We start from the raw sequence: 14,102 nt of genomic DNA, 5'->3' as shown, positions 1-14,102 counted from the left end.
ATTCGGTTTTCTCCTTTTTTCCACATATTTTACATCGTGTTCCACAGTTATTACATTTTGACTCAGATGTCAATTGAATATCTTCACAAATATGACAAGATCTATGTAAAACAGCAAGATTGACTTAATGTTGTTTCATTCCACATGATGGTTTCATACAGTTTTTACACAGGCGGCATTCAATACATTGAGTTTCCTTTCCTACACATTTTTTACAACGCATGGGAGAAGGGCGATAACTGCTCTTGCATTCCATTGTTTCGTCCTGACGAGTTTCGAAATCATAAAAGATAAATTTTTTGTTCCTTTTCTTAATATCGACGCTCGCTTTTCTTTGATAGCATAAATGTTTTCCTAATTGAAATTGGGAACAATTGGTACATTTCCATTCTCCACATTTGTGTTCATTGGGTGGCCGCTCGCAATACTTAATTACTTTTCTACATGTTCTGCACTGGTATACTGAATCACATTGACTTGGATATACCTTTCCTCGGACCCTTTTCTCACTTTTGTGTTTTTCAAAACATTCTCGAGACCTACACAGTCGTCCACAAGATCGACAGCTCAATGAAACACCTTTATTTTTACAGTTATCTCGTAGACAGACATTACATGAAGTTTCACACGCATGCTTATATTTATGTTTATATGTCTTTAAACACTTTGTACAAAAATTAGCCTTGAAAAATCCTTGAATTTTTGCGATTCCATGCCAGTGTTTTTCTTTCCCTATTTCTGCAAGATACAGGTAGATATTTGGTTTTTCATTTTCTTCTACTACTCTGACAAAGAGCTAGAGCCACGAAGCATCAAAAAATGCCCTATCATTAAAAATTACCATATTTTGGTAAAATGTAGGGTAGGATCTTAGCTTTTCATAACTCTTTTTCTTTTTTCGATATCTATCATACTTTTTTATAAACGGAGTTTACAATATGGCATTGTTTTGATGAAAAATGTAGAACAGACGTCATTTTTGTTAAGTAACGTCATGAAATGATAAAACTACGTATGGCTTGAATCTACTAAAATAAACAAAAAAATATAAATAAAATTATCATGTAGACATTATAATTAATTTATGAAAATAAATTTATTGATGAAAATAGCATGAAAAGCTTATTTACAATATAGTTTAAAACATATTACAGGGACCAGTGCTGAAGGTCAATATAACGGCGGTACATTTATATATGTCAGTGTCTTAAAAGTTCTTTTTTCTGCAATTTGAAACTGCATGAAGTAATGCTGATGATGCGAAATGTATAACTGAGGATTAATCATTGAATTCTACCAATGTAATCACAAATTAGTAAAAATAAATATATAAATATGTCAGAGATACGGTAATTGAATTTATTAGAGATATATGTAATCCCGAATTTTGATGCATTACTGTAACAGTCTGTGTACATTATTCTACATGATTATTTTACTTGTTTCAAGGTTTCGATATTTTCACCCAATCCTGGCGCTTTACAGCAGTTAGATGCCAGGGTTCAGTTCTTTGAAATATTTAATTTTTGCCAGTTTCCCGTGGGCTCACCGTGCGTTCATGTGCGCTCTCCGCTCCGCTCCGTCCCTGCTCATCGTGCACAAATCGCCCACCGTGCGTTCACAAAGATTTCGCCTTGCATGCGCTCACTGCGTTCGTTCAGTGTTCACTTATTATTTAGTCAGATAATATTATATTTAGGCTTATAACAATACAAACATGTAGTTTATTGTTATTATTTCCTGATTACCAACGAAACACAATGTAACAATACCGCCCGGGGCACTCCGAATAAATCGTTCATCTTGCGTTCACATAGAGTACATACATCGTTCAACGTTCACTTTGCGCTCTGCGTTCGCTGTCAGTTCACCGTTCATAAGCGCTATCCAAATTCGGCTCAGCGTGCACTCGCCGTTCGTTTAGAGCACAATCACTGTGCGCTCACCGTTCACGAACTGTTCAAGTGAAAAATAAAACCTTTTAGCGACTGTTTTTATGTAATGGATGTACTAGTATGCCGAAAGCAGTTCTGTATGAAATAATATAAAACAGTTTCGAGGCCCGTTATAGGGCAGAGAACAGTGATATTTTTTTCGTACAGAAGTGTTTGAGGCATATATAGCCATTGAATATCATTGTTGATTCCTGAGACAGCCTGATTTAAAAGAATAACAGTGTTGTAACCACTGATAATGGTCTGATATCAAGAAGCTCTCTAATATATCGGACTGTCACAAGTAAAATTTTTGACTGCTGGAATAAAGGAATGACATTACAGCAGTGTTTTAATTTTTATTAATTAAATGAAAAAAGAATATCAATTCTCTTAAAAATATTCTTATGAGTTAATTATTCCTCATAAATGCCATAATGTCTATTCATTTACATTTCATTTTTTCTAGTGATATTCATGTCCTTTGAGAATTGTTACAAGTGATAAGCTATCCGTAAATGTCTTGAGAATTAAGATCATAGCACATAAACAATGTTGTAAAATTGTCTTGAAAAGTCGAGTTCATAGCAAGCCTGTAGAATTTGTGTTATCATATCTATAGATTTGTAGTGAACTCGGCCGTAAATCGATTTTTTCAGAGGGTAGGGAAGGGGGGGGGGGGGGGTTGAATGGAAACAAATACTGTTTTAAATCTCTCTGTACTCATCGTTGTTTGTTTTTTTTTAAAGAAAGGGCCCGGCAATCTGTTTTTTTTCTTTATTCCATAAAAGAAAAACTTTAATTAGATTTAATACGCATAAATTAATCAAAGATGATTTCAATCGAGAATTTTATAGGCAAAAGTAAGTCACCGATGTACACACATTTAGGGTGATTTTTTATTTTATTGGACAAATTATCAACAAAGACATCGCAATTAGGATTAGACTTCTATATAGAGCACATGCTAATAATGTATTCTAAGCTGTGTATACCAAAAGCCGTCTTCATCGAAACGGACACAATCGATCTTTTAAGAAAGGAGTATAACTGCATGTAACGGTTCACCGGAAATACATTGACCACGCGACAAATCAACACTGATCAACAGGTGGCTGATAAAGAAAAGACGTATGCATTGGCAAAACGTTTTTATGCAAGGGACGATTGGCTTAATATTCAATTACAGCTGTACTTAGGAATCAAATAATCAAGTTCTTTGACGGAATAAATTAAGTTTATCATATATGTACATGTTTTCATGTGATGTCGACTGTCTTTCTCCCGCGGTATTCAGGAACACGTACTTGTGTGAAAAAATATCTTGCATCTTTCCTTTCGTTTAATGCATTTCACCGTTTGACAAAAAACCCACAACTAGCTACGTATACATGCTATCGCTTATTCTACATAAAGGTATAGGAATATATATTTGCTTACGTACGTACAAAGTTAACTTTGCCAATTAATTTTTTTTTCTGTTTATAGCAATGTTCATGTATCTCATATTCTACTGCAATTGAATAATACCGTGGTACATAGAAATAATGCTTTTTAAAAATGCATACTTTACTGGTCAATTCTATTGGCAAAATACTGAAAGAACTCATGATTCCATGTACAGATTCTACTGACGTCGCAAACGTCAAACTATGACGTCATTGATGATGCACGATGTAAGCATGAATACACAGAATAAAATTACTAGATAAAACATGTTAAAGTCCAGATTATATGTATTTCTTCCTCAAATATTTAATAAAATGATGATTTTGTAAATAATCACAAATAATTCTTTATCACTATTAATTAAATTCTGCTATTTCAATGAAAAGGAAGCAAATAATTACTCTAAAATATAGTGGTCAGTGTTATTTTCTGTTATTAAAATTTTCAAAATTTGTAAAATACACATTGGCCACACTTGAGTACCTCTACGAAATTTTGCAGGCGGAAGCATTTATGCAATATATCTCAGTTTTAAAAGTTTCAAAGAGGTACTCAAGTGTGGCCACATTCAAATTTGGGAAATACTGCAGTAAAATATACAATTTTCAGCTATTTTTAACGATCATAGTATGTTTGATGATGCGCATGTGCTAAACGGTGGGGCCGAAGTGAAAAAAATCCCTATGCATAGAAGCAGAATACTGTGCCCTACATTATAAGTAATTACAATTTGTATTGTTTCAAACTTGAGTTTTGTGAATTTTTTAAGGCACATTTTGATGCTTCGTGGCTCTAGCTCTTTATCCCCAGTACGAGACGATATCACTAAAATATTTACATTCAGAAATTTTTCAAAAGGTGGAATGTCATTGAGTCCTAAGAAACGTTTTGTTGAAACGCCACATTTTCGACAGAGATACGTTCCAAGTTTAGTTTGCAATGTTTTTCTTGTTTTCATCAGTATATTTTCGTAGAATTTTTTTTTAACTGTCTGATGCTTTATAATCTTGTCAAACATTGTCCCGTTGTCATTTTTTGTTAGTTCGTCCCATGTTTTTGTTTCCACTTTTTCACACAACTTCAAGAAACATAATCCTATTGCAATCGCTAAACATATTTTATTGTCATTTTCAATGTGAAATGTTGATTGCTTTCGTTCCAGTGAGTTCTTAGGTCCTACTAAGGAAGTTATTGGTAATTTACTTCCACCCTTCGGTATTTCTATTGATCCGACAGTGACCAGTAAGCCATCATTAACTTTAATATTTTCGTTCGAGTTCAATACCTTTGTTACTTCGTTCAAAACAGTGTCTGCATTTATATTTTCCCAGCTTTGTAGTGGAACTACAATTGGGTTTATTAAATCAGGGTGATTAAGAACCACACGACCAAGGTCTGCATTATGTCCCCTAGCTAGATGCAACACATCTTCAAACATTTCATGTAATTTTTTATAGATATCTCGTAAATTTTCACCGTTCCAGTTATTATTAAACTGCACTTTGTATGTTGTATCTTTTGCCAGTGTTGTCTTATAAGTTTTCACCTGCTTCTTCCAGACATAATAAGCTTTAACGAAGTTCTCATCTCGTTCATCATCCACCCCTTTCCCAATTTGAACAAAACGCGAATTTTCCTCAGAAGGATTGTAATTGACACCACGTATCTCATCCAATCGATGATCCACATCCGGATCCCCCACTATCCCGTGAACATTTGCAAAATAATTTACAAACTCTTCATCTTGAAGAGAATCAAGTATTTCTTGTACAGAACTTCTTGTGCTTTTCATTTTACACCTTTAATATCTATTGTAATTCATATTTCCTTTGAGGGTAGTGTTAAAGATGATAAAGTATTTCTAACTAAAGTTATTTTATTTTCTAAAACTGATTCAAGAACGGGTTTCAATTTTTCTATTCGTCTTTGAAAATGAGCATGATCAGTAGCCATCTGCATCCATGGACCTCTTCGGTCTTCATTGGCTGGCAGTAGATATTCTACTCTTTCATCACTGAACTGAACTTTTTTTATTCTGAAATATATCAAACATTTTTGCTTAGTTTGAAAACACATAGAAGGTTTTTAATCTAAATTGTATTTTTATAGTTAATGTAAAATGACACGGACATCTACTGAGAATTTTAGAAGAATACCAAATTTACAAAACAATGAAAAACATAACAAAATATTTGTTTCAACTTTATTTTATGTAGTCTCTCTACATCTCAAAAATTATTTTAAAAAATATATATATTGATATAAAATTGGTTAACATATTCGTTTTGGCAAGTAAAAAGTACATCAATCTTGAACACAGTACCTTCTTGGCAATGAAAAACAGTAAAAATAATATCAAAATTGTAAACAGGAACTTCGAAATCACATTAAAGCACCGCATGTAAGAGTTCACATGTAAAATAAAAATAATCACATATAAATCAGCAAAAAATTAACCATCGGTTTAGAATTGGCTTATACAAGAGTTATTCCTCTTGAAAACAACAATAAAAAAGAAATCCCAAAACCTGTTATATGGAATCAAATTCAATGATAAAATCACCAGATGAAACAACTCATTTGTAATATTTCTTATTTTTTTTAGATAACAGTATCATGTAAAAATCACTCAAAACAATCAACCCTTGATTTGGAATTGATTAACAAAATAGTTTTTCCCCATTTCACTATTACAGAAACATATATGTGAAAATATATCTTAAAGCCTTATCAAGTATATAATTTTTTCATCTTCTTCAGTTCTTTGGAATGTGGTTAAAACAATATATGAATAAAAAACATCATATAACCAAAGACACCTCTCTCTCATGTCCTGCATTAAACAAAGAGACTAACATCCATTATTAAAAAACATTCAATAAAAATGGAATGTATCATTCTTAGATCTTACCAAAAAAAAAAAAAATGGAAAAAAAAAGATTAATGCCACGGAATGCTTTTTCTTGCAGTTTTCTTCACTTTTCTGTCAGGCTGCTTCCTCACTTCTTTTTCATCAGAACACAAAGGTCGGGAGGGTGTCACTTGAATACTGGCATCTTCTACTTCAATGGAAGATGCTGATGGAGATGTTGGTGCGGTTGTAGTGGAGACACTTGTTGTAGTTGTTGTAGTTGGACAAGTGGTAGTAGTAGTGTCTGTAGCAGTGGTAGACAGACATGGTGTGCAACACTTCTTACAGATGATAATTATTATGAGGATGATGATCATAAATGGTGAAATACATTCTAGGATCAGCATAACTTCTACAAAAAAAATTTATAAATAAATAAGTTTACTCATGATTCACCTTTTTTCTTTCTTTTTTTTGTGAGAAGGTCAAGTATATAGACAAATACAAAGAACTATGTAAATTATATAAACAAATACCGGTACAAAGAACTATCTATTTTTTTTTTTTTTTTACCAGGTGTAGTTAATTTAAGTTCTGTTGTTGGTGTTGTTAGACCAGTTGCTGTTTGTTTGGACATTCTCCATTCAGATGTTGATGTCTGTGTTAGCCATGTAGGTACTGATGTCATTTGTCTTCTTGTTGCAGGCATTGTTTGTCTTGGTGTTAACATCGGTGTTGTTGGTTTTGGTGCTGAAAAATAGCCAAATCAAGATATTTTTAAAAGTCTAAATGATAAATCCAGCTATATTTGTATTAACTCAACACAACATTATGAGGATGATGATCATAAATGGTGAAATACATTCTAAGATCAGCATAACTTCTACAAAAAAATATAAATAAATAAGTTTACTCATAATTCACCTTTTTTTTTCTTTTGGTGAGAAGGTCAAGTATATAGACAAATACAAAGAACTATGTAAATTATATAGACAAATACAAAGAACTATGTAAATATTTTTTACCAGGTGTAATTAATTGAGGTTCCGTTGTTGGTGTTGTTAGACCAGTTGCTGTTTGTTTGGACATTCTCCATTCAGATGTTGATGTCTGTGTTAGCCATGTAGGTACTGATGTCATTTGTCTTCTTGTTGCAGGCATTGTTTGTCTTGGTGTTAACATCGGTGTTGTTGGTTTTGGTGCTGAAAAATAGCCAAATCAAGATATTTTAATACACTCAACACAACATTATGAGGATGATGATCATAAATGGTGAAATACATTCTAAGATCAGCATAACTTCTACAAAAAAAATATAAATAAATAAGTTTACTCATAATTCACCTTTTTTTTTTTTTCGTGAGAAGGTCAAGTATATAGACAAATACAAAGAACTATGTAAATTATATAGACAAATACAAAGAACTATGTAAATATTTTTTACCAGATGTAATTAATTGAGGTTCCGTTGTTGGTGTTGTTAGACCAGTTGCTGTTTGTTTGGACATTCTCCATTCAGATGTTGATGTCTGTGTTAGCCATGTAGGTACTGATGTCATTTGTCTTCTTGTTGCAGGCATTGTTTGTCTTGGTGTTAACATCGGTGTTGTTGGTTTTGGTGCTGAAAAATAGCCAAATCAAGATATTTTTAATAGTATAAATGATAAATCCAGCTATATTTGTATACACTCAACACAACTTCTAAGTGTTCACCCAGCATAATGTATTTCATATATGAAACAAGCACATTTATTTGTCTTGACGTCTGGGTGACTGATTTCCACTTAACTTTTAAATTTTTAAAAACGATGCATTGACATTGACCTCAGGTTGCGACCCGAGATGTTGACTTTTGCTAAATATCGCTAGCACTTCCGGTTTTTGAGCTTTGGGTTGTTTTAAGTTGACGATGAAAATGATATTACGCTTACGAAATAGAAAAATTATCTCAAAATAGCGTTTTCTTCTGATTGCTTATTATTTAAAACAATGTCGAGATCATAACAAAAAGCAAATTTAAAGTGAATACGATCTGTTGTGGAAACATTGTAGGCACCAATATTCTAACGACTTTGGCTGTGTTTCAAGTCTTCGAAATAACCCGGGAGTCCGATGCCCGGGGCCTGGTAAATTTGCAGGCGGGGCATGTGTAAATTTTCTGTCAACATACAATATGTTTATTTACCATTTCTTCCATTGTACCCAAGTTATTCGCGTAACTGCTTTGTGAAGTCTACATTTCGGTACGACTTGTCAAATAAGCATCAATCGTAATCATTGAAGTGTTTAGTTAAACCTATTGTATATATGAGCAGATGTAGAGACAGATTTAGAGGAAAGTGAAACAGAAAGTGAAGAAAGCGATATGGAGATGACAGAGCTTGAAATTGAGAGGGAGCTGGAAAGAATTTGAAACATTGTCCCTAACACAATAAAATTGATATAAAACCTTTATTTATTTTGGTTGCACTATACATGTACTGGTAAATACAAGAATTTTGAGTTGGGCATGTAAAAATTTGAATGGGCTGGGTTAAAATGATGGGTCCAAATGCCCGAAGGTCGTGAAGACTGTGTTTGCAGAGGTTTTTTTGGTCATGTTAAGTGGTTTTCTTCTTAAACTAACACCAAATACTAAAATTAATCACAAAATAATGACAATCATATTGAGCATGCGCAGAAAAATACCTATTTTATATTTTGACTTTTCGTCGTGGGTAAATGATTTCGATCGGTGTTGTTTTATTTTATCTGTGCTATTTATAGAAGACATATCATTTACGAAATGTTGAAAATTTCACATCATTTTATTTCCTAATTTCAAAATTATTCTATTTTAGCCTATAAGGTGAACACTAAGAAGTTTTGTTGAGTGTATACTAAATCATAACACTTGATAGATTTAGAGATCAAGAGATTGTGCATAAACTACTAATAAGAACAGATCGAGTGATATTAAAATAACCGAAATTATAAACACTATAAAACCTCACTAAAGTGTTATTACAATTTTCTTAATTTTGTCTCATGACATAAAAATTTACCACTAATCTTAATATTCACTATTGACCCTAATGCCACAAATATCTTTTTTCTCTCTCTCTCTCTCTGGATTGCGTATGTTGACAACCTTATTGTAGCAAAAGAAACCTAAACCTCAATCATCAGTCTGGCCCACTTAATTGATTACATTCATTAACTTCTCTACATCTTAACCTTGACCTAACCTGACATGACATGAAAAAAAAAGCGCCAAATTGAACTGCGTCAAATATTCCTTTATTCAAACCCCCGTCTAACTAAGAAAAAATCATCCAATTAGTCAGAAATTAAAAACTTACTGCATGTTTCTCCATCAACTGTTTTGATCACAGCGTGGTGCCGTGAACTCGCTGGGTAAAAGTAGATGGAGCGGGATCGCTCGCACCTCGCCATCACAACGTGTTTAGGTGCTCCAAATACCTCGTAACATAACGCGGGTTTAATACATTTTGCAAACGAAGCCACGTTAACACATTTTGCACATCTAGGCTTAAATCTAGGATTGATTCCCCGACCCTCAACTTGCACTATGACTAATAGCAAAATCAGTACTGTTAGACTTAACATCTTCACCATCATGGCCGCTAGCCGCTCTGCGAAACTGACCTCGTTTTCAGTATCAATGATTGTATTCGAGAATATTCGGTTATATCCGTAACTTTACGAGAAGCATTACGATATCGATTATTTGTTATTTCATTTGTAAATTATATATTATAAATTTATTTCAAAAATTAAAAGTGTATTTCAAAAATTAAATTTATATTTTTTATTTAAATACATATTTGAGAGAGAGAGAGAGAGAGAGAGAGAGAGAGAGAGAGAGAGAGAGATTCTACAACATGGATGTTATTTCAAATCAGTTATTTTACGTCAGCTGTATTTTATACATCATATATAAAAGCGCGTAAATTGATTAAAATGTATTATAGGTTCTGTGTAAAAAAAAATGTACATAATAGTTATGATAATGTATGTCACCATGATTAAAAAAAATCTTATGGTTAATATATTTCTTTCTTTTTATTACATTATAATTGGTGAAAATAGTTTTTATAATATCAAGTTATTAAAAGTATACCAAACAACAAATATTGTATACTTCAATATTTAAAATATTAGAGTAAAAACTTTAAGCGAAAAATCAACCACAATATAATATCTATTTCAAGGTCATGTTCCGTAAATATGGGACTCGAGCGCCAACATTTGAACGCGAAAAGAGAGAAATTATTAAACTCTCATTGCAGGGTCAATGGGACTGATTAAAGTGAGCAATTGCCGCGTTTTTTCACCGCGCGCATATCTTTCAGTGGTACACCTCTAATAACCTACAGATGTAGACCTATATAATACATTAAGATCTAATTAAGAATTTCAAGTTCACATATTAAAGTCAAAGGTCATTTAAATATTTGATACAGGTCACAATGTACATATATATATATATATGAGGAGAAAATATTTGTTTTCATTATAGTTTCTTAACACGTTCGTTTTGACTACAAAACCTAATAGCCCCCAAGACCTACAGAAATAGTTTCCGAAATGGCTGAGGCTCAGTTATCGTACATGTAAGTAAATATATTTTCTTTTTTTTTTTTTTTTTTTTTACATTTTAAGTTATATATATTTTTTTTTTTAGATATTTATGAGATTTTAACGTGTGTTTTTATTTTTTTTTATTTTTTTTATTTTTTTTAAAGTCAAATGAAACACTGGTAAATTTTATTTATAGTCGGATTATATACATTAAACAAAAACATCGCTACAATGCTCGATCTTTATCCTTTTTTGTTTGTTTGTTTTCAATCAGAGTTGTCGATCATTCATCAACACGGAATAGAGTCTAATGCATAAAAATTTTCTAAAAAAGAATTGTTTCTATTAAAAATAAAAAAATAAAAAAATAGACAATTTTACAATAGAATCTTAGGAACCGTGTTGTAATTTCAAAAAACCCTCTAGCTGAGTTCACTTTTGTGTGATAAATTTCATATGTGTATAAAGTTTAAAAAATGAAATATTCTTTCTTTAATAATAGGAACGTTGCAAGGAAAAATGAAGAGAGAAGTAAAAACCCCGTACTTCGGGAATTACTTCAACAACCACCAAAAACTACGTGTACACAGGAACAGCAGGATCCATCACAACAACAACAACAACAACAAAACACGCCGTCTCCAAAGAATTTCTCGGAATTCCAATCTCTATGGAACAATCTCCAGCTCGAGTTAGATTTGAAAAACTTTGATTCTGGGTGAGTAACTATTTTAAGCTATGAGTGAAATAGTAAATTAAGTCACGACAAACAGAAATAATCAAATCCTGGATTATATTTCGTAAATATTACAAAATTATATATTATCAATATTTTCTCAATGTAAATAATCCGATAAATCAGAGAAAATAAGCTCTCCTGATGTATTTACATATATATTTTAGCAACTCTCCCCAAGAAGAACAATTCTCAACCCTTGACATTGCGGACCTGGACGACCAAAGTGTACTTTTTCAGAAGTACCTGATATCTGACAACAAGGCCACGCCATGTCTGGATTCATCAGCAAAGACCATCCCATCTACAAAGACGATCCCATCAACAAAGACCATCCCATCATCAAAGACTATCCCATCAACAAAGATTATTCTCAAGAAAGGAAACTCTGCACCCTGCAGTTCCAGAAAACCAGACAAGTCAACAAATAATTCTACCTACTCAGGTTTTATCCCTATAACAACAACACCAAAAGAATCAGAGGGTATCACCGCATCACACAACTCTGCCTTTTCTCCCCTCTCTCCATGTCAGTCCCCCCCACAAATGGAAAGCGGGGCTTTTGCAGGCGTGGAGGATTCAATCTTAACCGAACTAAGGTGAGCGCGCAATACTATTTTCTAGATCAATTAATTTACATACAATATTTGGACAACTAGTCTTTTAAATTCAAATATTATATATAATTAAAAGGAAAAATATACGGTTCTAATTAACTTCTGTAAAACATATCATCTATAATGTTTTTTTCTTTTTGAGAGATAAACGTAACTAATAAAATTTTATTCTTTTATAGAAGACGCTATAAACTAAAAAGAAGAATGGTGCAAAAAATGCCTGCTGTGCACCCTTACCCTCTCCACCAAGAACTGCAGTCTCTGAGAGAACTAAAGGAGGCTATGAGTGTCAATATCCAACAGATGGACACTCTAATTAACTACCTTGAGGACTATTTCAGAGTACGGAGGGTGAATTTTGTTTCCGTGTAAAACGTAAACTTGTATCCGTGTAGAAACGTATAGCTGTATAACTACATATTGCTATTATAACAAATAACTACATATTGCTATTATAACAACTTATTATAAAATATATTATTATTATGGAATGGGTTAATATTTGTGTAATCTCTGTAATTGATTATTTGATATTAAACACGTAAAAAGTTGAAACGTTTGAGTTGGGTTTTTTTTTTGGTTATTTTTTTAATGTTGATTAAATTGATCACTCTCATGTTTTTCATTAACAATACTTATTTCGTAGAAGATTGATTTTTCAAAAAGGGATGTTATTAAATTTCATGTAATATTAAATATTGGAAATCCAGGTTTGATATAACATTTTCTAAGACTCTACGCATTCCGAGCCTATGTATTTAATTATTGGTCTCATCAGCAGAAAATGCTGGAAATTCTGGTTCAAACAATACAAACATTAACTACAATAATGTAGTTTTTTCCCCCACACATAATGTTTTTTCTAAGAAATAAGGAATACAAAATTTAGCAAATAAAAATATTAAGATATAGTTTGAAAATATCAATACCTTTCTTTTGTTATTATTTGTTGGGTTTTCATGATGTTTAAGGTATCTATCCATATGTCCGATGACAATCTTGAAAAAGGAAATTATTGAAGGTATGGGTAGTCACAATCAGTTTTATATTCAAATATTACCTTGACCTCCAGGTCAAACTCGGGACATGACCTGGGTCAAATTGAGACATGACCATTAAATTTGACCTGACAGTAGGTCAAGGACTTGGCCCTGATTTTAAACCGAAAGTAGGTCAAGGATATGGCCCTGATTTTTAAACCGAAAGTAGGTCAAGGATGTGACCTTGAATTGCCAGAAAGTAGGTCAAGGTCACGACCTTGACATGAAAGTAGGTCAAGGTCATGAGTGAAGTGAGTGTCAAGTACCCCCCTTGCTGCTGACCTTATACGTATTTTTTACAAAGAATATTTTTAGAAATGATAAATACAGACATGTATATCAGGCCAAATTTTTTTTTTATGAGATATAGGCATTTTGTCATTTAACATATAGACATCAGTGAAATAGGTAAGTTTTTTTTAATCATGATAAACTACTTAATGATGAGAAAAGAGAGGTAACTCTACAAACTATACATGCACTGCGAAAATTTCCGTTCATCCATTAAATACATGATATCCTCAAGTTCTTCTTCAATGTTATCAAATCTCGATTGTTAAGCGTCTTTCAATTTCTTCTTTCAACTCTTCTTGTCTTTGAATCATTTTCAATAAACTATTGTCAATGTCAATTTCCATTTCTTCTTGCTCTTCTTGTTCTTCTGATAATTCCTCTTCTTCATTTTTCTCTTATTCATCTACTTCTCCCTCATCTCTTATCTGCTCTAGGTCTTCACAAGAAGTACCCACTTCTTTGGTAGATTTTAAGGGGAGCTTGGGGCTACTGTAAGTTTATTAAAAGAAGTTTTTTTTTAAAAAAAAAACAAGGAGGAGAGTTACAATGATACATGTTTAAAAATTAGTGAAAATTAAACAAGGATAAACATTTGGT

At 32.4% G+C, this 14,102-nt stretch overlaps 2 protein-coding genes across 2 annotated transcripts; one reads left to right on the top strand and one right to left on the bottom strand.

The window, feature by feature from the left end:
• Nucleotides 1-5,659: 5,659 nt before the first annotated feature.
• On the bottom strand, nucleotides 5,660-9,970 carry LOC105326133 (mucin-2). Its single transcript, XM_066080132.1, has 5 exons — nucleotides 9,576-9,970; nucleotides 7,679-7,855; nucleotides 7,260-7,436; nucleotides 6,808-6,984; nucleotides 5,660-6,646 (listed from the first exon to the last, which is right to left on the bottom strand). Exons 1-5 carry the CDS (start codon nucleotides 9,853-9,855, stop codon nucleotides 6,324-6,326), a joined length of 1,134 nt encoding a protein of 377 aa, XP_065936204.1. The 5' UTR covers nucleotides 9,856-9,970; the 3' UTR covers nucleotides 5,660-6,323.
• Nucleotides 9,971-10,824: 854 nt separating this feature from the next.
• On the top strand, nucleotides 10,825-12,607 carry LOC117685758 (uncharacterized). The gene is made up of 4 exons (XM_066087369.1): nucleotides 10,825-10,850; nucleotides 11,321-11,536; nucleotides 11,722-12,153; nucleotides 12,351-12,607. The coding sequence occupies exons 1-4, from the start codon at nucleotides 10,825-10,827 to the stop codon at nucleotides 12,541-12,543; spliced, it is 867 nt and encodes a 288-aa protein (XP_065943441.1). The 3' UTR covers nucleotides 12,544-12,607.
• Nucleotides 12,608-14,102: the final 1,495 nt, after the last annotated feature.

This window comes from Magallana gigas, chromosome 1, assembly GCF_963853765.1.
Source record: "Magallana gigas chromosome 1, xbMagGiga1.1, whole genome shotgun sequence".
NCBI classification, from domain to species: domain Eukaryota; kingdom Metazoa; phylum Mollusca; class Bivalvia; order Ostreida; family Ostreidae; genus Magallana; species Magallana gigas.
This window is presented reverse-complemented; position numbering and strand designations above follow the sequence as displayed.